The sequence below is a fragment of the Anoplolepis gracilipes genome, chromosome 2 (genome assembly GCF_047496725.1).
Source record: "Anoplolepis gracilipes chromosome 2, ASM4749672v1, whole genome shotgun sequence".
Classification (NCBI taxonomy): Eukaryota; Metazoa; Arthropoda; class Insecta; order Hymenoptera; family Formicidae; genus Anoplolepis; species Anoplolepis gracilipes.
The window spans coordinates 4,686,460-4,712,626 of NC_132971.1; the positions used below are offsets into that span (position 1 = coordinate 4,686,460).

Genomic DNA, 26,167 nt, shown 5'->3' on the forward strand with positions numbered 1-26,167 from the left:
AATGTAGAAAACTTATTGAAGCTGTTTTGTCTGAGATTTATTTTACCTTTAATCGGTATTATATTTTTTGCAAACCAGTTTGAGAGAAGACGATTGTAGATAGCGCTTTCGCCATCGCCGTCTTTTACGCCATCTGTTCTTCATGTCTGCGTAAACTGTCCAATCGGTGCTGTTCACGTTGTAGAAGAAGAAGAAGAAGAGGAAGATGGCTGCGTAAAATTAACGACTTATAAGAGTATTGCATCGGTGAAGATAATCGCTGTTTCGTTTGAGGATAATTTGTCCGGTAATCCGTTTGACATTGCGCTGAACTGTCAAAATGACGGCGATACCCGGAACGGTGGCGTTCGACGAATTTGGCCGGCCTTTTATCATTTTACGAAACCAAGAGAGGCAGCAACGGCTCACCGGTCACGATGCGATCAAGGTAAGAGATCAAGACGAAAAAGGTGCCGATTTGTATCGCGTCTTTGGTATTATTTCGCGATATTTTTTTTGTGGATGACGGGATATTTCGCGACTTGTCGCCGCGATGTGTTCTCGATGATATAGCGGTTTCTCAAGATTCGACCACGTGAATGAATTAATGGCGGTATTTGGGGCTTGACGACGAATAAAAACGAAATTTTGGTTAAATTCTATATGGAAAGTTTTTTTCTTGTTTCCCGGATTTCATTCTTTGGATTACATATGTAAATGTGAAGGAATATGATTAAATTTTTCACATATTCCATGAATGATATATTCGACGGATTTGTGACCATATAAGGCAATCCGTTTTACTGAAATTACAAAAAGCAACTGAGTTACAAATTGACGTTGTACGACATAATATATCTTTTCATATTTTCATTATAATTAATATTTTAATTTTTCAAGATAATATAATTTTTTTTAGAAACGTTTAATTTATAAAGTTTTCCATTGTGATCTAGTGTGATCTATTAAATAAAAGAAATAACATGTATAATTTTTTTTTTTAAATAGAAAATTAAAATAAATTTACAATAAAAAAATATTTTGATTCCAGTCGCATATTTTGGCAGGACGTCATGTGTCTAGTATTCTTAGAACATCCTTGGGACCTAAGGGACTGGATAAATTAATGGTGAGCTCTGATGGAGATGTCACTGTTACTAACGATGGTGCTACAATCCTGAAGAACATGGATGTAGATCACGAGATTGCCAAGCTTATGGTTCAACTATCAAAATCTCAAGATGATGAAATTGGGGATGGCACTACCGGAGTAGTTGTTTTAGCTGGTGCACTTCTGGAACAAGCCGAACAACTATTAGATAAGGGAATTCATCCAATTAGAATAGCTGATGGTTTTGAATTAGCAGCAAGATGCGCTACTGAACATCTCAAGATAATAACAGATGACTTTAAAGGAACTCCAGAAAATTTGGAGCCTTATATCGACATTGCTATGACTTCACTTGGTTCAAAGATGTAATAAAACAATTGTTATTATTGTTTTTAAAGATATTGTTTATAATCTTTTTTTTTACTTATATATTTCATTTATGCAGCATTAACAAGCATCATAGACAGATGGCAGAAATTGCAGTACAAGCTGTATTGGCAGTTATGGATCCTGTTAGTCGCGATGTTAATTTCGAGCTAATCAAGATAGAAGGAAAGGTTGGTGGTAAATTGGAAGATACTGTCTTGGTACGTGGTGTCGTTGTTGACAAGGACTTCAGCCATCCACAGATGCCAAAGGTAAAGTTTGAAAGATATTTGATTTCAGCTTTTTATTTTTCAACCAAAAAAAATGTTATGTATTATAATTGACTATAATTATACAGAGATTAGAAAACGTCAAACTAGCCATCCTAACGTGTCCTTTCGAGCCGCCAAAACCCAAAACAAAGCATAAGTTGGACGTCACATCAGTTGATGACTACAGAGCCTTGCGCGATTACGAACGTGAAAAATTCACGGAAATGGTGAAGCAGGTCAAAGATGCTGGTGCGACGCTGGCTATTTGTCAATGGGGTTTCGACGATGAAGCCAATCATCTTCTGTTACAAAACAATTTGCCTGCGATTAGATGGGTCGGCGGCCCAGAAATCGAAGTGAGTGTTAACGTCGTAATCTTATTTTAATTCGATTTTTAATCAATTTTATTTTATATTTATTTAAAGATGATAATTTTGCAATTATCATCTTTTTCTAATGATGAGAAAAGAGCACCAGAGGAGGTGTGAGAGTTCTGGGAACTAGCTTGTCTTGATTTTAATAATATTAGTCTTTTCACAAGTTAATATTATATTGACTTTTGAAAAAGATGTAAGTACTTTTAAAATTAGATAAGTAGTAATCCAGTTTTTTCATGGTGGCTCCAATGATCCAAAGATTATGAGATCTGAAGTAATCACAATGTCTTAATATTATATTGTATATTTTATATAAAGATACACACGAAAAAATCAATTTTTTTTCAGCTAATCGCTATTGCAACTGGTGGGCGTATTGTACCTCGTTTCGAAGAATTGACACCAGAGAAACTTGGTCACGCCGGGGTGGTCAGGGAATTAACGTTCGGGACGACAAAGGATCGAATGTTGGTCATTGAGGAATGCAAGAACTCTCGTGCCGTGACAATCTTTATCCGTGGCGGCAACAAAATGGTACGCGAGAACAGTTATTGATAAAAATAATTTCTATGCAAGGAGAATTTCAGTATGTTACTTTTCAATGCGCATAACTGACCAGACACCTTGCAATAGCAATGCATTGCAATTATAAAAAAAATTGTTTACAATTTCTCATATTAATTGGATTCGATTTTTGGCAATGCGACATTTTATTTCTGATTGTTTAAATAATTTTAAGAGTTCCTTATATAATTATACATATTGTGCTCTTATGCTTTTAGATTATTGAAGAGGCGAAGCGGTCGATACACGATGCATTGTGTACCGTACGCAACGTAGTCAAGGACAACAAGGTCTTGTACGGTGGAGGCGCAGCGGAAATATCTTGCGCGTTGGCATGCGCGCAGCAAGCTGATAAAATCAGCACCTTGGAACAGTATGCCTTCCGTGCCTTTTCTGAGGCTCTGGAGAGTGTTCCCATGGCTCTCGCAGAAAATGCTGGTCTTTCTCCAGTGGATACCATAGCGGAGATTAAAGCGCGTCAATTAGCTGAGCAAAATCCTGCTCTTGGTATCGATTGTTTAAATAAAGGAACTGCGAGTACGTACGATTTTTATACTTTATGCAAACTTTTATGATATCTTTTATATTGATATTTAAATTGTCACAAATTGCGTTGCAGATATGAAAAGACAGAATGTCATCGAAACTCTGACGAGCAAGACACAACAGATTCTGTTGGCTACGCAGCTAGTTAAGATGATCCTGAAAATTGATGATATACGTTCACCTAGTGATTTTGGCGAATCTTAACAAGCTGAATTTAATAAATCACATTATAATTAATCAAAACATAAATTTTTAATTTTTATTACATATGTTTTATTATACTAAATGCGTAATTCCTTATTTCTTATTTTTCGTATTGCTTCTACGTACTGTATTCGTATTTATAATAAATAATATTACGAATTTCAATTTATCGAATTGAATACGAAATGAATGTTTTTCATCAATTTGCTATAACGTCATAATTTATACAATCGCGCTTGTACTGCATTTGAATTTGTAATAGTATGAATTCCACTTGCTTAAATCAAATACTGTTTTTTGTCATTTGCGCTACAATGTCATAATTTATATAATAAAAGATTAATACTATCTGATTTTTGTACTAGTAGTACTAGTGTGGTAACATTAATACATGAGAGCATTTAATTTGGATACTTGCATTCCTCTTATACTTCCTGCACACACATCTATCCTTTACGAAAAAACTTAAAATTTCTTTTATACCTTATATTGCAAATTATTGCAAGAACTTAACGATTTTTGACATATAATAAAAGATATTTCTAGCGCAAGAAGCATGAGAAATGGGATAAGAATTGTTATCAACGGCTTTATTTTTATTTTAGCAACAAATAAATATGTCACATCGAGTCAAGGTGTGTAATTGTGTAAATATATTTTGTCCATAACATTTCTCGAGAGAATATATATTCTTTTTCTCGCCAGACATCTGTGGAATGTATTCGTAATACACAAAATCAATGACAGTCCGGATGAAAACAATTTGTTTACCTAAGAAATTGTTACGATCTATTCGTAAAATGGCACAAAATACAATCGCATGTACATATATTTATATAAATTAAAATAATATATCCTCCCTGTTTCTTTCGGTCGCCTTCGTATTTCTATTTTTCTCTTTCTTATGTCATTTCGACATCAGACTCAATTTTTTATAATAGTTCTTTCTCTTTTTCTCTCGTATCAAAATATACACTCTATTCCAACGTAACATTATATCTTTTCTTTCTCTCTCTCTCTATTTCTCGCATATGTTTCCTTTTTTATACATTAATTACATTTTCAACAAGTCTTCAACTTTATGATATATACAAAATTCTTACAAGGATTTGCGAGCAATAAAGTTTTAGTGTATGTACATAAACTGGAGGTTTTGTTTTGTTTTCTATTTTGAATTTGTGTTTGTCGCAAAAAAGTTGTTCGAAAATAACCATCTTTATATATTTACATTTACAGATTTATTTTTCAGAATTAAGAAAGTAATCACAATAAAAATTTAGTAAACAAAGTAAATTTTAATGTTATATTATTGTAATACATATACTTTTTTTATTATAATATTATAGTTATTAATATAATAAATTAATAAATATATAATGCTACATCTTATTATTTGTATTATAAATGTAATATAAATAATAAAATTATATATATTATTTCTCCAAAGTTTTTTTATCATAACTATTATGATGAAATATTCGAAACAAAATCCTTGTAGGAATTTCATATTCGTATCTCTTTCTCTTACATCTTCGATGTATAACGCTGTACACCAACAATAACGAAAAATATCGATCTTTCTCACCGAGACCCGATCACATCTTATCTATACAACAGAATTGACTTTAAATGCGAGCGCGATTTGGAACGACATATCGTAAAATCTACAAATTACCCGAGTAAAAAAGAAACACATATAAAACGTGATATATATCGATGAACCGCTTTCGATGAGTCTATTTAGTTGGATTTTATCGGTATCGCTAACTCTCGTACGAGTAAAGATGGGAGTAAGCGAGTTTCGATTATCCACAAAAATAACATTTTCAACTAAAGACTGATATAGAATGGAATAATCTTGATCACGATTATGCTTGCCTTGTTGCATTATACTTTCTTGAGCATGGGCAAAAGAAGCACCTCGGGTACCTCGATGTCTTCCAACCGAATGTCCGACGGATTGAATGGAAATCTTACAGGATAAGAATACTTTAGATCCATTAACAGCTGAAAATGAAAAGTGCAATCGTTATGTGCTGCAACAAATTTTTTCCCTACCTTTTATAATTTATAATACATATTTGAGAAAGCGATAATAAATACACATATATAACTTTAGTTCTTTTAGACTTTTAATTAATTGTAAAAAAATTTATTACTTTGATCGGGTAAAGAAAGCTTACCTGTTCGTTGTTCTCGCCGCGTTCTTTCAATTTATCTTGTACTTTCTTAATGAACGAAACAGGAACTCGACTCTCGTAATCGTCAGCTGGGGTATACAAGTTTAGGATTTTCACTATTTGATTAGCCGTCAGCTTGTTGCACATCTCACAGACGGAATTAACATCCTCATCCGTCTTACGCGCCTGCAGAAGCTGTGATGCCTGTATGATGGGTTGCAGCGCTTCAGACGCAGTCTCTAGCCGTCGATCTCTACCCCATTGTTCTAAATGGCTCATATTATACCTTAATAAGAAACACACAGAACACATATATTATTGTAAGAAATATATATATACAATATTCTATTAAGCAAATAAGAAAATAAAAAACTAGTAATAAGTAAAGCCCAGTTTTGTGATTTCGAAGAAATTAGAAATTTATGAATTCACAAAGTAAATTCTCTATCAATTTTTTAATTCCTATATTTTTTGTAATGCAATTATATTCGTTTGGATTTTTCAGCAAATAAAAGCAATTTGTCATACCTTATTTGCATACCCTTCGTCCACCGGCAGAGCTCATTCCTTAGCAGCAAATTGTTCAGAGCGCTGGCGCACATAAAGTAAAACAGTTGTTTGAACAGTTGCACCACAACTTCGGGATCAACGCCGTGATACTGCAAGGTCTTGTGCACCGATGTCAGTTCGTCGAGAAGCTTATCAAGTTTCTGCTGTGTGGAATCCGGTTCGCCGCCCATCGACGACGATCTGGGCCGACCGGCCTTATCAGTCGGCACGGATATGGCCTCGTGTTCCAGCAAGGCTGGTACCGTGAGCGCTTGGATTCTCTCTTTAAGATTCGTGACGAGATTGTTGAAAATCCAAAGCGCCACGTTGCTCAGCACGACACGATACTCGCTTAGATCGAAGTTTCTTAAGCACTGTTCGTTCTGCCTAGGTGTATTCTCGATCTGGAACGGCTTGTCGCCAGAATACTGTTTCATATTGTGCAATAGTCGCAGAGTATTGCTCAGCCAGAGCACTCTAGAGTCGAAGTCGTCGCGCTTCTTCAACACGCGTTTAACGGCATTTAAGTATTCAGACAGTAGCGACCGTACTTTGTCGTCGTCATTGATGCAGTCGGTGTGTCTGATGCACATGAAGAGGATGTAGGCCGGTAAACCCGGTAGCAGTGTCACTGCTATACGAGGTTTTAATTCTGAACAGAGTGTAAAGCATTTCAATAAAATTTGTATATATAATGATATCTTATAATGATATAATAATAATATATTTATATGAGAAAGTAACATATGTGCTTTACTGTATCTTGATAGATATATTTATTAAAATTTTAAGAAAGTTATTAAAGCTACGAGAAACTTACCAATGACTAGATGACGTATAATCACGTTAATATCTTCTTTCCTAAATTCAAACATTCCTTCATAATCTCTTTCTTTCTTGCGAATAGCAGGCATGTTACTTCCATTTGCGTGAGCATTGGAAACAATAGCGGAACCGTTTACGTATTCTACCGCGTTAGGCACTGAAAAAAATTAAAATTTCTATATTTCGTGTGATTTACAGGCTTCTCAAAATTTTCTCAAACTATTTCCAACTATGTCACGTGCTCGACACAACATGCAAACGATGGTGAGTTATGGTCTGTATGATGTATTGTCGAACTATTCGAAAAGTCTGCTCTCGTATCTTTTAAATTAAATTTTTATGATACAATTTTTGTCAATTTAATAGAATGGTTGTGCTTCTTCACATAAATCACAAACTCTTCAGATAGTTCAATAAGATGATGATTCATGACATCCGTCAAGACCACGCACTCACTCACCGGCGCCTCTCAGCACATAAGGACGTTCTTCTCCTTCGACTTTGAAAGCATTAGAATAAAGTAATTGAAAGTATGTATATATGTTATGTGTGTATATACTCGATGTGATTGAAAACATTTCTAATATATTTTTATCCTTAATGATATTTTTTATTTTTAATAGGCATAATTATCATACTTACAGCCAGCATCTTTCAGTCGCTTTGCGAGGATTCTACATTGTTTCTTATAACGTCTACATTCCTCTGCTATTTTATCATATTTCTCTTGAAGATCCTTTAACACATACGTCAAATATATATGCGCATGTATAATTAAAGCATTTAAATTAAAAACATATAATTAAAATTATAATTAAAAATGAAAGCATTATTAAAATTGAATTGACTAGTATATAATCAATTTTCACTGTGAATTTGTTTTACTTACTAAATTTTCGGACGTTAATCTAGCAACCTCGTGCTGCATGTAAAGTTCCGCTTGGGTTTGCGGCGATTTGCTCAAATTAATGGAAAGTAGTTTTTGCTGCTTCTCTATTTCTTCTTGCAGCCTGTCTATTTCGTTTCGCCATTCATCTCTTTGCGATCGCCAACTCCTTTCTTTTGCTTGCAGTTCATCCTCCAGTTGCCTTCAAAATAAAACATACAGATTTTTCATTTTTTGAAGATTGCTGTGATTACAAATTTCTTGAATTGTTCAATCGTAAATAAATTGTTGAATTGTATTATATTAAGCATGACATCGTGCCTGTTATTAGTGCCAGTATGAAGTGATAGTGAAAATGTTTGAGAGAGAGACAATGACCAGAGCTAATGAATCGTTAGAAAAATTTAACGTGAGTCAAACTACATTGTGATGTAGTTACTAATTTTGCTAATTAATGACTTGACTTAAGATGCTTCAAGACATTCATGATATCGTAAAATTATAGTTTCCTTTCTTTTGATTGAACAGTTCAAAACAAAATGCTTATACGGATCGCAACGTCAATCTGCTCAACTCACTCTCCTCTCGGTGCCTTTGTGTTAAGTTTACTGAAAATTGACGTGCATGCACAAACGATAAAAGACTGTTAGACACGGCTCTATTATTTGTCAACTCATCTTGTTAAATGTATATCTCATTTCTTATTACCTGTTAATCTTTTTCTGCGCTTCGAAGGCAAGTACCAGCTCGCCATCCTCGTTTATAATGTCTACATCGCGACCATAGTTGGCACCTAAGCTCTTCATCCTGCGTGTGTGATCAGCTAGCACGCTATGCAACTGAATACACTCTTCTCTTCTTCTTTCCAGTTCTTCCTGCAGTGCCTCGAATTGTACTATAATGCCATTATTCCAGTATTATCTTGTGTTTCTTAGACGTATTATTGTTGTTATTTCTTACACAGTTATTTAGCATTGGTGACCTTGGGAATTGGTAGCAGGAAAGCAGTCAATTATCACACATAAAGCAAACGTATAAAAAATGTATATCAAAAGTATTTTAAAAGAATTATACTTTTCAAACATATCATTTCTGTAGTGTTTGTAATATGAAACTTTTATAAAATTTGTTATTTCTACATTCTTGGAGTATTTTCAGCTTTTAAAGATAGCAGAAAATTATCGATAATACCGATATGATTATCGATAATTTCGCAAGCAATGAGATGCAGAATGTACATGATGAAAGAAATATATCAGTTGTAATTATTAACAGATTCTGCCAAGTTCATCAGCAAGATTAAGAAGATAGCATTCAGAAGATAGAAAGAGTAGAAAGCAGAAATTTAGCAGAGGATAGAAAACAAAATAGAAATTACGAAGATGTACAATATGTTTATCTATCTCTTATGCTTCAGTTTTTAGATATAGAAAGATACAAAGTTGATTTGACAAACTCGTATGTCAAAAATCAGTGTATATCTACAATGGTTATTAATAAATATAATGCAGAAGATAATTAATAAGTTGTAATAATAAATTACTCATGAGATTTTGTTGCGCGGATGATGGGCTGGACAATGACACGGTCTTCCTCAACGAGTTCAAGTCTTTCTTAAGTTGCGAATTTTCCATTTCCAGTTCTTGGAGCTGCAAACAAACCACATTGTCTCGGTTAGTCATTAATCCACTGATAATAGCGATAAGACAACAGAGCAGTGGATTATCGATAATATCTTAATAATGTTTAAATGTAATATCGCGAACTTGTGTGTTGGAAAAAAGAGATTGACAAATATTAGAATATTTTTAATTTTAAACTTAATATATAAACAGATAATACAAAAAAAAAAAAAATTTGAAGAAGAGCTATTTCTCTCTAAATAATATTTTCTTTACTTACTCTGAACGAATCCTGTGTCCTAGAAGATTCCTCACTACTATCCCGTTCCAAATCTTCGACCATTCTGATCAATCTGCCCTTCTCTTTCTCGACATCTTTTAGCTTTTGTTGCAGCTTCAAAACGAGACCGATGTCCACGGGTGCGTGCGCAGCTCCATACTTTTCCGGAGGCGATTTATTCGCTTGAACTTCTCCGTCTGGTGGACTATCTGACCGTTGTTGATTCCAGTCAATCGTTTCCACTCGCGAGTAAGGCGTCGACGAGGAAGCCGTGGATCTCACAGAGCCGTAACCAAAATCCTGCAACAGAATCGGAAAGTATATAACTTTAATCGATATAATAAATTATAATTATAATTGATTTTGTATGTTTAATTGTAAATTCAAATTTCTTTTATATAATTAATTTCTTCAATAGAAGGTTAATGCAATAGTATACATACGTATCGACTTACAATATTTTGATCATCTTGTGGATTTTCCGAGGGCGCGATCTGACCACTGCCGCTGGAAGCGTTGCTCAAGGAACGCGAATGTCCAGGTAACGCTAACTTTTGTTCCAGCATTTCCGCATGCTGTTCCAACTCATGATATTCCTTGAGCAGTCTCTGATAGGCTCCGCGATCCTGATCCTGTTCTAGCCGAAGCAGATCTTTCTCTTGCTCGAGACGATATTTTAGATTCTCCTCGGCACCACGTTGGTTGCTATTTAATTTCTCGGTCGCTATTGAAAACTCTTTTCGTAATCTTTCGTTCTCCTGCTGCAGCTTCTTATTTTCCTCGCTTTTTTGCAGAGAAATCCTCTCTTTATCATGTAATATATCCATCTTCTCGTCTCTCTCCTGTTTCAGAATTTCCTGTATATTTTTCAGCTCTCTTTCTTTTTCCTGAACTATCCTGTTCAACTTTTTATTCTCAATGTCGACGGATTTCAAGCTGTCTAGTTTGAGTTTCAAGTCTGTCATTTCGTGTTGCATATTCTTCAAGAATTGATTTTCTTTCGCCTGAAACAATAAGTTTATGCATTTCTGAAATGCAATCTTTTTTCATATTAGTATTATTCGAAACATAAAAATATAATAAAATAATAAAAGTAATTTATAAAGCTTATACAGTATTACAAGATATAATAATACGTCACTTACAAATTCGTCTATCTTTTGTTGCAATGTGATAATCTTCATTTCCAATCCTTTGTTGAGGGACTTGACATGTTCTACGCTTTTAGCTTCGGCTTTCAACCGCCTGAACACCTTCTTTGCCTGACGTTTTCTAATGCACGACTGCACAATCACAATGTCCCTAAGTTTCTTTTTACACGCCATTCTTATGAGGTAACCCCGAGCGAATCTTTGAATCACCGTCGCCGCAGCATTGTCCTTCATCATCCTGTATCTGACACGAGCCATGTTACCCCTGCCATGCGTCTGTAGACCGAGGATTGTGCGTTTCACCTGCAGATACCATCGTCTCTGCAGCCAGCTCTTCACGTGCGACTGTATCTTTATCGCGGCCCTCTCTCTCCTCACAGCCTCTGCCTTCTGCCGCGCAATGTAACCCCTGCCGTACCTTTGAATACCGAGTATCGACCGACGAATCTTTTTGTACCTGTTATGATAGATCAAACCACGAACAGTTTTCTGGATCATCACGCAGGCATCCCGCTGTTTTTCCGCTCGTAGTTTTTCTAAATATGCTACTTGACCAGCCCTGAAGAGCACTTTGGTTTTACCAAACTTGAACTTGTCCTCGTCGTTAATGTACCTGGCCAGTATACGTCGGCAAGTCTCCTTCAAATCATCCCGCCGTATATCCTTGAATCTACAGAGACAGCGATACCTCTGGAAGAAGTCACCATATGTTCGCTGGCTGGGAAAACCCGCGGCCGAGATTCTGATGGTCTCTAGAACACCACAAGCACGCAGCTGCTGCACCGCTCGCACCGGACTGTATTCAAAAGCTTCTTTCGCGTCATTCGGCTTGATACAGCGGACGTAATGTGGTGTCGTGGCGTTCAATGTGGCCATCAACATGTTGAGCGAATCGCGGAACTGCGAACCGACAGTCTTTTTGTTCTGCTTGTTTTGCGTGTTCGTTGGTGTACTTTTCTGCGTGGATATCTTCACCCTAGTATGTGGCACCGACAGTTTTGGATCCTCATCGCTAAACAGTTTCTTCAGTAACTTATTTTCGCTGTTTCTCAGCACGTCTACCTGTTCCTCGATCACAGTGTCACGATTCTTTTCCAGGAAGCCCACTGTCTCGTATTGTACGAGATCAGCAAAGTGGTGAATCAAAAAAGCCGAAGTGCCAAACCTCGGCTTCTCGAAATGCTTCGATTTGCTGCATTTTGTATACAATTTTTCCGCCCAGGAGGCATCCGAACCCTTCGGCATGCGACATTCCTCATCCAACAGATCTAGAATACCGAGTTTGGTCTCGATCAAATCGATGCATGGCTGGTTATCATAGAAATCGATGAAGGTCCACTCAATGTCCTCTTTCAAGTACTCTTCCTGTTCCAGCTTAAAGACGTGTTGATTGAATTGCTGCTGGAGCTTCTCGTTTGCATAATTAATGCAGAACTGCTCGAACGAATTCACCTCGAACGTCTCGAACCCGTAGATGTCCAGCACACCGATGAAGTACTGTGCTTTGCTGAGAGATTGCAAAGAATTGTTAATACCGACCACAATCCAATTGAAGAGCTCGGCGTAGATATGCTTGGCCAGGGCGTCCCGCGCACCGATCGCCTGCTCCACGTTCATCGGCTTCAGGAAGACTTCTCGCATTGACACGATCTTTCGATGGCACAGCCATTTGCGCATCGCCTTCACGTCGATACCGAGTAGTTCGGAAATAATTAGCAAATGTCGGTTTGACGGAGAGATGTAGCTGGATTCGGTGTCCACCTCATTATCTGCATCCTTAGCCTTGCAACTACTTATTTCTACATTACCTAAGTGTAATATGGCGGCTAGAATACGCAGCATATCTTCCTGCTGCTTGGACGTGAAGCCGAGCATTGTCAATGCACTGATCGTCTCGTCAAAGTACTCAAGGTCGTCCACGCCTTCGATTGTAGGATTGTCGCCCTGATTGAGATAGTGGAACTGATCCTGGTCGGATAGATACAATTGAGGAAGACGTTTCGCTGCCGAACACATCTGATAGAATATGTGGTAATTTCGTTCCTCGTTCGCTTGGAACACAACTCGCGACTTCTCCAACAAGTAGGTCCTCATGCTGGCGCCAGTGATATGGTAGTTCTTGTTAAACTGGATTTCGATGAACTTGCCGAATCTGGAGGAATTGTCGTTCCTAGTGGTTTTCGCATTACCTATCGCTTCCATAATGGGAGAAGAGGCCAAAACCTTCTTCTCAACCTGCGTTTCCGTTGCCGATCCGCCGACGGTCGCAAAGTACCGCATGGTATACTTTGCGGAGACCGTTTTGCCAGCGCCCGACTCGCCAGAGACAATGATCGACTGGTCATGGTTCTCCCTAAATAAAATGGAGTAAAATTAATATTTTTCTTTCTTTAGTTAAATAAATATTAAATTAAATTTTATTCAATTACGTCTACTTAATTAAGTTATATATATATATATTATACATACATATTTGTTTATTTATTAAAATATTATATATATAAAATAAAATATTTATAAAGTTTGTTATTTTTTAAAGACTATTTAAGTTATTTATTTAAGTAGGTAATTTAGTATTTATTCATTTTGTTATTTATTTATTAAAGATTATTTATCTATTTATCATTCATATAAGATAAGATTATTATTTATAAAATAAACATATAACGTATAATATGAATGAAATAAAATATATTGCATATTTTCTGTAAAAAATGCAATTAATATTCTAATTTAATATTCTATAAAAAGCTCATTTATTATTCAATAGAATTATCTGTATCTTCTTTTATTTGTTCTCTGCCTAATTGTTCGTTATTTTTTATCTTAGCAAAAAAATCATCTGATCTACTTTTTAATTAACAGCAATATATAGACACGTGTGTATCGCGATGATCTAATCTCTAATCAATAGATAAATATTGACGGACGATTAGTCACCTTTCCAATTTCGTGTAGGCTTCCTCGGCGACGGCGAATATATGAGGTTCCAGGTCGCCCATCGCCTGGCCCCTGTAGGCCCATATCGTGTCATTGCCATAGATGTGTAATTCGTTGTACGGGTTGAAGGCTACCAGGACGATGCCGCAGTAGGTGTAAATGGAATGCCGTTGAAAGCGGATCTGAAGATTGTAGAGGACAGCGGGCTCGTGAAGAAAGGACAATTGTGTGAGATTGTTTTCTCCTATAAGAATGTCCGGATTTCGTAGCGGAGGAAGATCCGCGCCTGATTTGATCTCCAACGTCTTCGTCTGATTCGACTCTTCTGTATGTACTTTCAGCGTCGACTGATTCTGCTTGTAATCCTCCAGGAGCACGGCGCCCTCCCACACTTTCTCCGGATGTGGCACCCATACTCGGCCACCCTACGATCGATTGGTATATTTTTGCATCAACAAAGTTTTGCTAGTTTTATTACATTTTAACACATAAAAAACGCATCCCAGAATAATACATCCGTTTATTATAACAAAAGTTTATAAAATTATTAAAATATCGAAACATGTAGATATTTTAGTAAATAATAATCGATAAATAATCGGAATTTATAAGTATATTTTTATTAAAGCTGTGAATAAAAAGACACGTGTATTAGTTTAATTTAAGTTTAAATGGAAATATCATCGGATTTGCATTACATATAGTTATTTCAAACGAGATCAATCATAATTTTATCTATATCGATTGTGTTTATTTATATCGTGCTCTGTAATCATCATTTAATTGGTCATCGACGTTTCAAGTATTGCAGAAATCCGTTTTTTTTGGAGTGATGCATTAATAGAACGAATAAAAATATATCGATTCGGTTGATGAATGCTCTAATTTGCTGTTATTTCATGCTTTCAATATTATGATATATCATTTATGTACGATAAGAGATTTACCGTTTGACCATAGAAAGAGAAATCATGCACCGTTCTATTTAACATTACTCTTTAATGTAATGTCTATTAATCAAGCACGTGACTAGATAATAGTAACAAGATAATGACAATACAATGATTCCTTTTGTCTTTTACGAACAAAAAATTAATCTATATCTAATACATTGTAAAAAAAAATTATTTTTATTATAAAAATTGTTCTTTGCACCAAATTTGAATTTATTTTTAATTGTTATTTAAAATATTTAAAAAAACGCATATTATATATGTATAATATTATATATATTATGTATATTATGTAGTTAATTTAAATTTTAATTAACACATATATATATATATATATATATATATATATATATTTATTTATTTATATAAGAAGGTATCTAAATTTTTCTCCAAATTTTTAAAAACATTTTTACATATTAATAACGTTATCGAAAATATTCTCACGTGTACAGTTAGAAGATGCCAAAAACAACATTACAAAGTAAGAAATATATATGTTAATTTAAATTTAAATATTTAAATAATATTACAAAGCAGAGCATAAATTGAAAAGATATTTAAGCCATGTGCAAAAAATTTGGATATCATGTAGGTAGATTTTGTAAAATCATCTTATGGCTGTTAGCGATAGCTAATCCGAGATAGTATCCGTTTTACACATACTTGACATTTTTTATAAACATGTGCGAATTTTTATAATTGAATATAACGGTCTACCTCAAATCTAATAGACATTCACAGTCTTTACAAGGATCTCTATAAACTGTGTATGTCGAAGCGCAAACATGTTACTATCTCTCTACCAGGAACACCCAATTGTATTACAAATGTATTATCTTGAAGAATGTCAAGCAACGGTAAATGGTTTTACCTCGCCGAGGTCGTGACTTCGCCTTTGCTGCCCTAGATTTCAGATCATCCCACAAGTAATGCCGGCGATCCGTAATCGGTAAACTTCGTGGTCGAAATAATTTAACGGATACACCGACTGTGTTCTTTTTTACGCATAACCCAGATAAAATTATTTTTAAGGCGTACAAATATTATATCTAAAAAAAATGTTATACTGTCTATATAATATAATTATATACTTTGTGTATAGATGTGTCCAGTATTTTATATATATATATATAAAGAAACACTAATAATTAAAACTAATATTTAAATAACTAAAATTTATTGATGTTTTTTTAAAAAACACTAAACTGAAAACTCGTAATCTCTGGTTTTAATTTTACAGTCTGTTTAACGAAACTTAAATGAGCGCAAAACGAGTTAATCACAGTAACACGTATATAATTCACACTGACAATGAGATAGTAATTATATAAAATGAAGAGCAGATTCATAAACTTGCAACACACCACGTTTACTTAATGTGTGTAACAGGCTCCTTACTTACGACGATAATCGCTTGTAATAATTAATCGATTGTATTTTTGCCGTGTGAAAATCTTTCAAAAGTGGCAAAAAAGCTGTCAGTTTTTTCTTTCTGTCATTAAAACGCAACTCGTTTATAATATTATAACCAGTTTTTATATGCGCGAGCCAATTAATTGCATTTAGAAAGGCAGCGAAATGCGTGACCCTGAACTTCGTTCCCACAGTGCACGTGTGTGTCACTAATTACGCAAGATACCGTTTCATTGGATGAAGAAGAGGAGTAAAACCGCAAGACACAGGTAAAGCATAATTGTTGCGAAGCCACTAGCGCGGTATAATTGAACCTGTTATCTCTTCGTCTCTATCGACACATGTTTTTTACGTCTGTGACTCACAAGACGCGCTCATATTCTGCATATTTATGTGAATTACCTTTGCAAAATGTGCGCGATATCACGTTGTGCGATACGACACCACGTTGACAAACATTGTAAGTCATATTTCACGAACCGAAATGCTTAGTTTACCAGAATTGGAGTAACAATAACATTCGAATGTTATACTTAATAAGTAATTTTAAGTTTAGTAATTTTCGATTATTTTACGTTACTTTATGATATTTTTTTCTCGAATTCATACAGTTGGTTTCATATAAACAAAGATGAACTCGTGGAAATCTAAAAATTTAATTGTTTTTTCTATGTAAATATAATCTCAGTTATAATTGATTCTACTAGATTAAAAAAAAATTCTCGATGATATATATTGAGGAAGAATAGGAATTGTTATTTTCCTTCAAAATTCATAAAAGGCAACATATATATATATTGCATATATATAAGAAAGTATTTATACAAAAATTTATATATTTATTTATATCTTTAGTTCACATAATTTATATAACTGTATATGTAATATTATATATTTTAGTTTTAGAAGTAGTAATATATACTTTAGTTTTTAAAAAGAATCAATATGACAGTTATAAAATAAAATTTTTTATGTGTGTTTGTGATGCAAAATATAAGTTTGTGGTTCTTGCCTCTCTAAAAGGATTATCATTATAATATATTAGCTTATTACATAAGAGACTTTCGCTGAAACGCTCCAAGTGGAGTTCACAAACAGAAAAAATAATAGGACAAAGGTAAATAAAGAATTAATCAAAATATTCTGAAGAATCTGATTCATATACATATAGATCAAATGTAATTATGTATATTATAAACTCTTTAATTATACGAGATTAATTAGGCAAAAAAAGCGTTCTTCATTACTTTTTTTATTTTGCTCTAATTTTGCTATTACTTTCTTTCCAAATATCTTTTTCAATTATGTGAATTCGGATTACTCAAGATTTTATACGCGGATTAAAGCTCTTGGCTAGTTGTCTTTCACTCTTGGTTACGACATATTAATGAAATTATTCCCATGCTCTCTATAGGATATATCTGTAGCGCGCAACAACACAAGCAGTAATGGCAATTATCTTCGCGGATTTACGGGAAGAGGAATGAAAACTTGAGCTCTCTACCGGGTTCCCACGTAATCTTTTAATTGAAGAAATGTTCAGAAGACAAAAGTAATCCGTGGGTTCGCGCCTTAGAAAGTTACGGCGCATTTTACTTACAATTATGTAACTTGTAATGTAAGTTAGCTATACTGGTTCACTATATCGCTTTCTGTCGCGAATTAGTAACAGCTACGTTAATATATACACTACAAGCACAAGAATAATATTATACATTAGAATAATGTATTAATGATTAACAATTGAAAACAAGATAAATATGCAAACAAACAAAAATAATTTGTCTCATGAGAGGCAAAGAAAAGATATTTGTTAATCGGATTAATATTTTTGAATATTTTTTTATATCAATATAAATTCCTCTATATTTCGCAAATTTAAAATAATTATATATATATATATCGTTTATATATTGATCGTACGTTCCATTTTATATTTATAAAATATATTTTATTCGTAAAAAAAATGAGGAAACTTTTGTTGTGCACGCGGTTTTGTCGCAATTCGCATTTTGATCGATGGTGCTCCAATTTCACGAAGGCCATTCAAACGATGGCAGTTATATTTTCTTTGAAACTTTACGAGGTAAATCACTTCACGCAAATGCACGAAACAACGCCGTTTTGCGTTTTATCGCAACCCTTCCTCGTGTTATGTCTGTGCTTCACTGATCTAAGGCTTCCGTTACATTTTGCATGTGAGACTCCTCTATCGCTATTGCTATCGCGCAAATATTTTTATATGGAAACGAATCACAGAACTAGAAGTTGTAATAGAAATAAAAAATAAAATTTTACGAATAATACATGTTAAAAATTAAAATTTTATGAGTGATTTTGGCTGGTATATATACTTACGATTAAGCTAAATGCAATTGACTTATTAAACTGAAAGTGATATCAAATAAAAGATATAAGGAAATAACACGACCGCAAAATATAAGGAAGTAATATTGTAAACGAAATAAGAAAAGATAAAAACATTTAAAAGATACTTTCCACGTTATATATTGTTCAGTAAAACCGCAATACCATCAAAAAGTTGATAAATGTTAATAATTTTATATATAAGATCCAGTGGAGAGATATCTACAAAAATAATTTTTGATTAATTTGATAATTAATATCAAACTGATACATGATTTTACACATCTTGAAAATATTCTTAATACATTTTTAAAATATAATATTTTGTACGAAGTTTCTGATATTTCTGAACGATAATGGAGCAAAAGTAACAATGATTGTGCTGCTAATAAATTATTCTATTTCCATTATACATTTTTTTATCGCTTATGTCATATCCGATCAGACAAGCGGTTTAAGATATTGGTGCATGGTATGTACGTGATAGTGACAATCTGACAATATTCTGTGACTGAAGTTCAAGTTGTATACGTGTTTTCATAATTCAAACTTTGCTGGAAGCATTTGAAGGAACGTCGCAATCTTATCATTACGAGGTCGTCCCGGAATGTATGATTCATGATGACATGGATTTCTTCAGCGAAAAATCTAATTGAACAACTTATTATGTATATTTGCTTTTTAAGATTTGTAAACATCAATATTTGAAATATAAAATAAAGTTTCTTTATGTCATGTAAAGTGATAACAATTTTTGAACACAATTGTTAAAAAAAGTAATGTTTAAAAATGATATGAAAATAAATCAGATTGCGGATAAATTTACAAGAGCATTGCAAAAATAACTAATTATATTGTAAAGGTAATTAATTATATTCGATATTTATCAATTTTATGCTTTAAATTTCAACTTTTGTATTTTTTTATTTTTGGTGAGCACAAATTTTCAATTAAGCGTTCCGATTATCAGAATACATGATAAATTCCCAATCTTTGTCAGGTGGAAATAAAAGATGAAAATAATGAAACAAGTTAATATATGTATATATATATATATATATATATACAGGGTGTCGTGTAATTGATGAAAAACCTGCTAATGGCAGATTATTGAGATCATTTGGAGTCGATTTTTCCTCAGTAAAAATATCAAGAAACGTCATCATTTTTTGCAAGTTTCCGATTTGTCATTATATATCTTTGTAACTAACAATAAGTCTTAAATTAAAATTCTATTACAATAAACTCCATCTGAAATTAACTGAAAAACGTAATTTTTTAACTGCACAAAATTTAGTTTACGAAAAGCACCTTTTTTCAATCGCTTATAAGCGATTAGTTATAACTCGGAAATTATTGATGTCTCGACATTTTTGTTGAGGGAAAATCGTCTTTAAATGATTTCAAAAATTTGCCATTAGCAGGTTTTTCACCAATTACAGGACACTCTGTATATATATATACACTTCAAGATCCATAAAAATCAAACGAGATAAACAAGTTATCGAATCTATATTCTCTGTCATTAGTTGCTCGTGACAATGTGTTCCTTTTGTTTTTCTATGTATATTATTAAACATAAAAGCTTTAACTACAGGGAATATATAAAATGTTACTATATAAAATGACATTGTTTCTCGCAAAAATCATTACATATCTCTGAATTATACCTCTGAATTAAACATAATTATAAAATTGTAATATATGTCATGTTCTTCATGTTATGTCATGTAATATTTCTTTCTTTTCTGCGCACCATTTACACGAAATTATATGATTTATAATCAGAGCTTAAAACGCATCTCAAGTTTACGTCATATAAAATTGCATGTTTAAATCTGGGTTAATTATGCATAAAATATTAAATAAGAAATAATTTGAGTGCGTTATTAAACTTGATTTAATTTAATTTAAAATAAGAGTAAGATTTTTTGACGTAATATAAAACATAATATATTGTTGTAATGTGAAATTATTTCAAGCTCAAATAAAGTTGACATTCTTGATGCATATCTTACAGAGGCATAATTAATTAATACCGATAAACAAAAGCAAATTTAGTAATTGAATTTCCACGGAAGAAAGCCACGTGAGAACAAGAGTAACTTTCCGCTTCAAGCGTGAATATTAGTTATATAGCGTACGTTCCATAAAGCGGAATACTTTCATGAGATATCGCCTCCGGAGCTTTCGTCTCATTAATAGAGAGAGATGGAAAGAGACATCATAAAGGAGCAATGTAATGCCTTATTTAATATAGAAAAACATATTTTTTCGCCGAGAAAAAAATATTTTATTTACAAACGCGCATAATTGTTGTTAAATTTCCCTTATCGCGATGCAAGCAAAATGCACTAATCTCGTTCATCGGAATAGCATACTGTAATCGACACAAACTAGAAAGGCTGGACTAGTGATCTTGAGACACGAGGTCTTTTCCATCCGCGGAGTAGTAATCAATACCGAGAGAATGGTCTATTGAGAGAAAGGATTCTTGGCAATATTTGTGCAATAACCGAGGCAATAATAAAAGTACTTAATAAATCTAATAATAAATATCTGATATATATAATATATAGACAGAATTATTTTTTACTATAAGGATAGAATATTATTTAGCAATGTTTTAATTTATGACGTTAAATATCTCTGTGAATAGTTAAAAGTAATGTTTTGAGATTTTTATTAAATAAAGTTCTTTTGTGATTTATTCAATATCTTCCTAGGTAAAAAGTCATGACCGCGCTTTCATGCTGAAAAGTGAGTTAGAAACGTTGGGAATAGCTAACAGTTGGGTGATCAGTTCGAGGGAAGCGATCGGCAAACTACTGCCAGATCCCTTTCTCTTGTTGCAGAGAAATAAAACGTCTCGAGATCTTGCTGTACTCTTTACCCTTCATCATCGCTTAAGACTGAGAGATTCTTCACGATCGCGTATGCATTTATTTCTGGATAGTCACGACGATCATTTGAGAAAGATTCGCATCGAAACGGTCTCCAGAAAATGGTATATCATCATGCTTAAGATTTCGTTTAAATTAAGATTCAAATTTCTACAAGTTTTCTTGTATAATGACAAATGATAATTTTATCTCCTCGTCCTTCACAGTTAAACACTGTATATTATACCTGCAAATTTATATTTAGTGCGAGGAAAAGAAAAAATATATTTGACAATCTTTTTTCACGCTTTATTATTTGAAACAACAATATATATTTTTTTTATAAAAATATGGAAAATATTTTCTCTCTATAATTTTTTTCTCCCAACAAATATTTTTCTACTTTTTAAACGTTTTAAAAGCGTTCAATATTCAACGGTTTAGGATTTTCCGAAGACCCGCATGGTTGTAGCTCCGTTAATTTGAATTAACATGATCGATGCGAAAACATACTAAAAGAATAATGTCTATATCGCGGACATTATTTCCGTCATTTTTTCCGAACCCTCGAGCCACCGAAGAGGCGAAAACCAGTTATACGAACCATGACGCCCGACCTCGGACAACCCCCGCCGCTCATCTGGCCACACCGATAAATCAACCACCAGTGTCAGAAAGAAGCGTCACAGGCTTAAAGGGAATAGTGTAAACCAAAGAGGACAAGCTGTATAGCAGCATCGCTACTTTCTAATCTCGATCATTATTACCTGGTGGCACACTCGCGAGATGCATTTATTATATACGGTATTATTTTTGTATCTCAGTAGATTTATCAATAATTTTTGTAGAAGGATTACAATGTATTAATGATTAGAGATGTACTTTTATAGGTTTCAAATTTTCAAACTTTAATTAATCATGCACTTAACAAGATTAGTTACTGAACATTTATACAATATTTGCACATCGTTGATGCTGTGCTATGATAATTTCTCTCTGCTATATAATTAACTGTCGTTGGTCTTGACATATTAGTGACATTTCGCAGTTTCAGCATCGGTTAATATAATTCATAATCATGTGGGAAATGCGACTATTGGCGACCATTGTTATTGACAGGTACCCAAAAATGATGCAATACATTCTAATAACAGATTCTATCAAATAAAATCAATTAGTTCGTATTATTGATTTAATTATTTATTAATTTATATCTGTCATATAATAATAATTTATATATTCTTACCATTTCAATCGGTATAATTGAAAGAATTATTTAAAAAATAATGCATATATTTTTTGACAAAATTATATAAATCTTTTTCACTTTAAAAAATTTATTTGAATTATCAATGACACAAAAATTAAATTTAAAATTATTTTATAACATTTTAACGTATTTTAATAATAATTAGATACATTTTAAAAACTAATGATTACATCAATTGTAAACTGTTTCTTGTTTTATAAGAAGTACGTTTTATTATTGGTGGAACAGATCTCATAATCATAATTAAACTGTCAATGTGTGAGACACATTATCGCGACAAATAAACTACTGATCCTACGGCTGGTATTGTACCACCTGGTATAAAGCAGAATTTAGGTCTCTCAGCAATAGCTCTCCTGCTCTGGTAGTTATTGATTTTAGTTTTGAAAAGAAATCTAGAAGACTCGAGAGCTACACCATTTTTTATGCGAGCTTTACGTTGATTTTATAATTAACAAATAAAAAATAAATATTTTAATTGTTTCTTAATTAAGATTAGTCTATAAAAGTATATCAAGAAAAGTTCAACTTAGGAATCGATTAATAAAAAAAAATATCTTTATTGAAAAAAACAGAAATTGATGAATAATTAATTTTTTTGAATTATATAATTAATGATATATTATTTATATAAGTTTTTTTTTTTAAATCGTGATAGAGATAGAGATAAAAATATACATATATATAAGTATAAATAATTTTTGAAGGAAGAATCACTCGCATCAATTTCAAAAGAAAGATATTAATAATTACACTAATCGTGAAATATGTACACACTTAAAGGTATAAGAATCGTTAAGTTTAGAACGGTTTAGATAGCAATGCCAGGTCAGTATTGTTGATTCTAGTACGACAGTGTGTAAAGCTTGAGTTTAAAGTAAGCTAGTGAGATATGACTATATAAGAACTTGTTTGTTTCAATTTTGAATCAAAATATTTAAAATCACAGAAGGGCAAACTCTGAGGCAATATGTCAGGATACATTTTCAAATAAATACTTTTAGAAAGATGGGAAGCGATTATATTCCATACAAAATGCATAATATTCGAGAGAGTAAAAGAAATTCTTTGTGAATGTGAATAATAGTCTGCATAATTAAATAAATGTAATAGAATTGTCGGCCCATATTCAAATCGAAATAAAAGAAAAATAGCAAGAGATGAGAGATAGAATTTTCTCTTCTTCAATACAAGTCTTGAATTGAATCTCGTATTGTATTGAAAATATGACATGCGCACGCATACACACGCAATATATATACATGTATGTATACATTATGTGTAAATGGAATGAATTATATTTATAATATATATTATACATTTAGCAGTGTATACTAATATGAGTAATAATAATTAAATAAAATTTGTTTGCTTTTATCTTTATATAATGGAATAAAAAAATATAAAATATAATCGTGTTGTAATTCAAACAAATCGACAGATTTTTTACATTGCAAGTTGTTGATAACGGGTAAAATTTTCGAGTTGACACCTTAAGAAAGATACATTCACTTCAAATGTCAAAGGTTTGCACACAGGTTTAATAATGTAAGAGCAAAGTCGAATTATAGTTTCGCATGCGCAACCGTAAATTCATAGTATCTGACAATCATTTTTGCAATTTTCACTGATTGTATACTGAGATTGTATCCGAGAAATTTTCAATTCTACGAGTTTCCTGGTTGATGTATTATAGTTAGGTCTCACATATCTCAAGAGAGATTCTAAATAAAATAAATGAATAAAATAATCTCCATAATAATAATATAATTTATCTAAATCACAACACAGCGTATAATTAATATTGAATTTTAAAGAAAAAGCGATTGAAATGTTTAGAAAGTCTGCTATTAAATCTTATTAGACTTCTAGCAAACTCCTTTGCTTATTGAATACACTTGAAACATATTTCACATACTTTTATATACTTAACATTTATTTTCGCGCGGACATCTTTCACAAATTTCAGGCTCACAATTAAAAATGACTTAACAACTTTCTTGATCATCACCTGAATTGGTGGTGAGAATTATTATTCGTCAAGTGAAAGAATCTGAGACATCGATTGAAAATAAAACTGGATGCTTTGATCGCGTTTGTGTGTATTAAATTATACATATTGAACCGAAACATCCCCTTGAAGCGCAGCGTCGATCCCTCTTGGGGGACTAAAGCGATGCAAGAATTCTCGGCGCGCAATTTTACGTCAGAAGGGACCTGCCATCTTCCTGGAGGATGCGCATCAGGTACCTAAATATCTCTCTCTGAACAACTTGTGAAAAATACCTTAACGTAGAGCTCCCTCGTAGTCATCGCGATTGGTCTAAGCACCTGAATGTGATAGAAGCTAGGTCGGGAGATACCACTTCACAACACGATTACACGCGCGGCAAAGGTAACAACACGACGACGACGACGATGACGACGACGACGACGACGACGACGACGACGACGACGACAAAGCGTCTACGACTTTAGTCGCGTGCGATCGAAAGTCGCACGCGTTATGAGCACCGTCGACTTCGTCGGGTTGTATACATTGTCACACCTGGGGGAGGTCACGGCATGTTTGTTTTGCTCTTTTCTTTTCCTCCCCTTCTCGATTCCTCTCTGCGACTCGCTCCGTTCCTCGGGGATCCGCGGGAGAATTTTCAGTTTTCTTCGCGATGACTATACCGTTCCGTGCCGCGCGATTTAGTCCGCGAGGATCTGGCTGCGACCTGCTGCGACCTTCCTCCGGCACGGGTCCGCACCGGGCGAGAGCGGGTTCTCGCGAAGGTCGTACCTCCACGTAAACGACGGCACTGCCGTCACCAGCTGGCTCGTTATCGGGTTTAGATTGCGCGCCCCTCTCCGACAACACCTCGACGCCCACTGCACGGGTGACACCGATATCTCACTCTGACGTTCAGCGAGACACGTCGTGCGGTCCTTTTCGAAGGATCGAAGACCAACACTGGCGACGTTCGATGTAGAGTGGGATCTTGGAGAACATGCGGAGCATGATGATACGAGCGCTGCTCGATTGGTCTCGCTACGGTCCATATATCGCTTGAAAGACGCTCAAAATCGCGTAAAAGTGTAAAATGTCAATTGTAAATACGTTATAAAAATATTGCGAAAAGTATTGGACGACTGGGAACTTTGTTTATTTTAAATATTTGCCACCTGCGACAAGATTTTATAATTTAAGAGATGTTATGATAAGTGTATGAGATGATAAGAACAGAGATAAATTTATTTCATACTTTTATTGCACAATTTATAGTTTGCTATTTAAACTTGGTTATTAATATTTCTAAAGAGTCAATATTTATTAGGCTTTCTTATTTATATGTACCGTGATATAAAATAATAGTGTTTATAATTATAAGAGAGAAACTTCTTTACTTACACATTTTCTACATCCAAATATTTGATAAATAAGATA

General features: G+C 33.6%; 2 protein-coding genes across 4 annotated transcripts; one reads left to right on the top strand and one right to left on the bottom strand.

Annotated features, from left to right (window-relative positions):
- The first annotated feature begins 161 nt into the window (after positions 1–161).
- On the top strand, positions 162–3,830 carry Cct5 (chaperonin containing TCP1 subunit 5). Its single transcript, XM_072908446.1, has 7 exons — positions 162–427; positions 1,031–1,455; positions 1,536–1,728; positions 1,815–2,084; positions 2,454–2,639; positions 2,888–3,206; positions 3,289–3,830. Exons 1-7 carry the CDS (start codon positions 320–322, stop codon positions 3,417–3,419), a joined length of 1,632 nt encoding a protein of 543 aa, XP_072764547.1. The 5' UTR covers positions 162–319; the 3' UTR covers positions 3,420–3,830.
- A 164-nt stretch (positions 3,831–3,994) lies between these two features.
- On the bottom strand, positions 3,995–25,689 carry Didum (dilute class unconventional myosin). 3 transcript variants are annotated; one of them, XM_072908412.1, is made up of 15 exons: positions 25,024–25,689; positions 13,853–14,277; positions 10,907–13,265; positions 10,217–10,765; positions 9,762–10,061; positions 9,403–9,508; positions 8,568–8,754; positions 8,438–8,467; positions 7,863–8,061; positions 7,616–7,709; positions 7,434–7,472; positions 6,969–7,130; positions 6,128–6,800; positions 5,603–5,885; positions 3,995–5,426 (listed from the first exon to the last, which is right to left on the bottom strand). In XM_072908412.1, the coding sequence occupies exons 1-15, from the start codon at positions 25,048–25,050 to the stop codon at positions 5,307–5,309; spliced, it is 5,553 nt and encodes a 1,850-aa protein (XP_072764513.1). In that variant the 5' UTR covers positions 25,051–25,689; the 3' UTR covers positions 3,995–5,306. The 3 variants fall into 3 exon arrangements, with proteins under 3 accessions (XP_072764513.1, XP_072764523.1, XP_072764533.1); XM_072908422.1 differs by lacking the exon at positions 8,438–8,467 and having other exon boundaries at positions 25,024–25,688; XM_072908432.1 differs by lacking the exon at positions 7,434–7,472 and having other exon boundaries at positions 25,024–25,688.
- Positions 25,690–26,167: the final 478 nt, after the last annotated feature.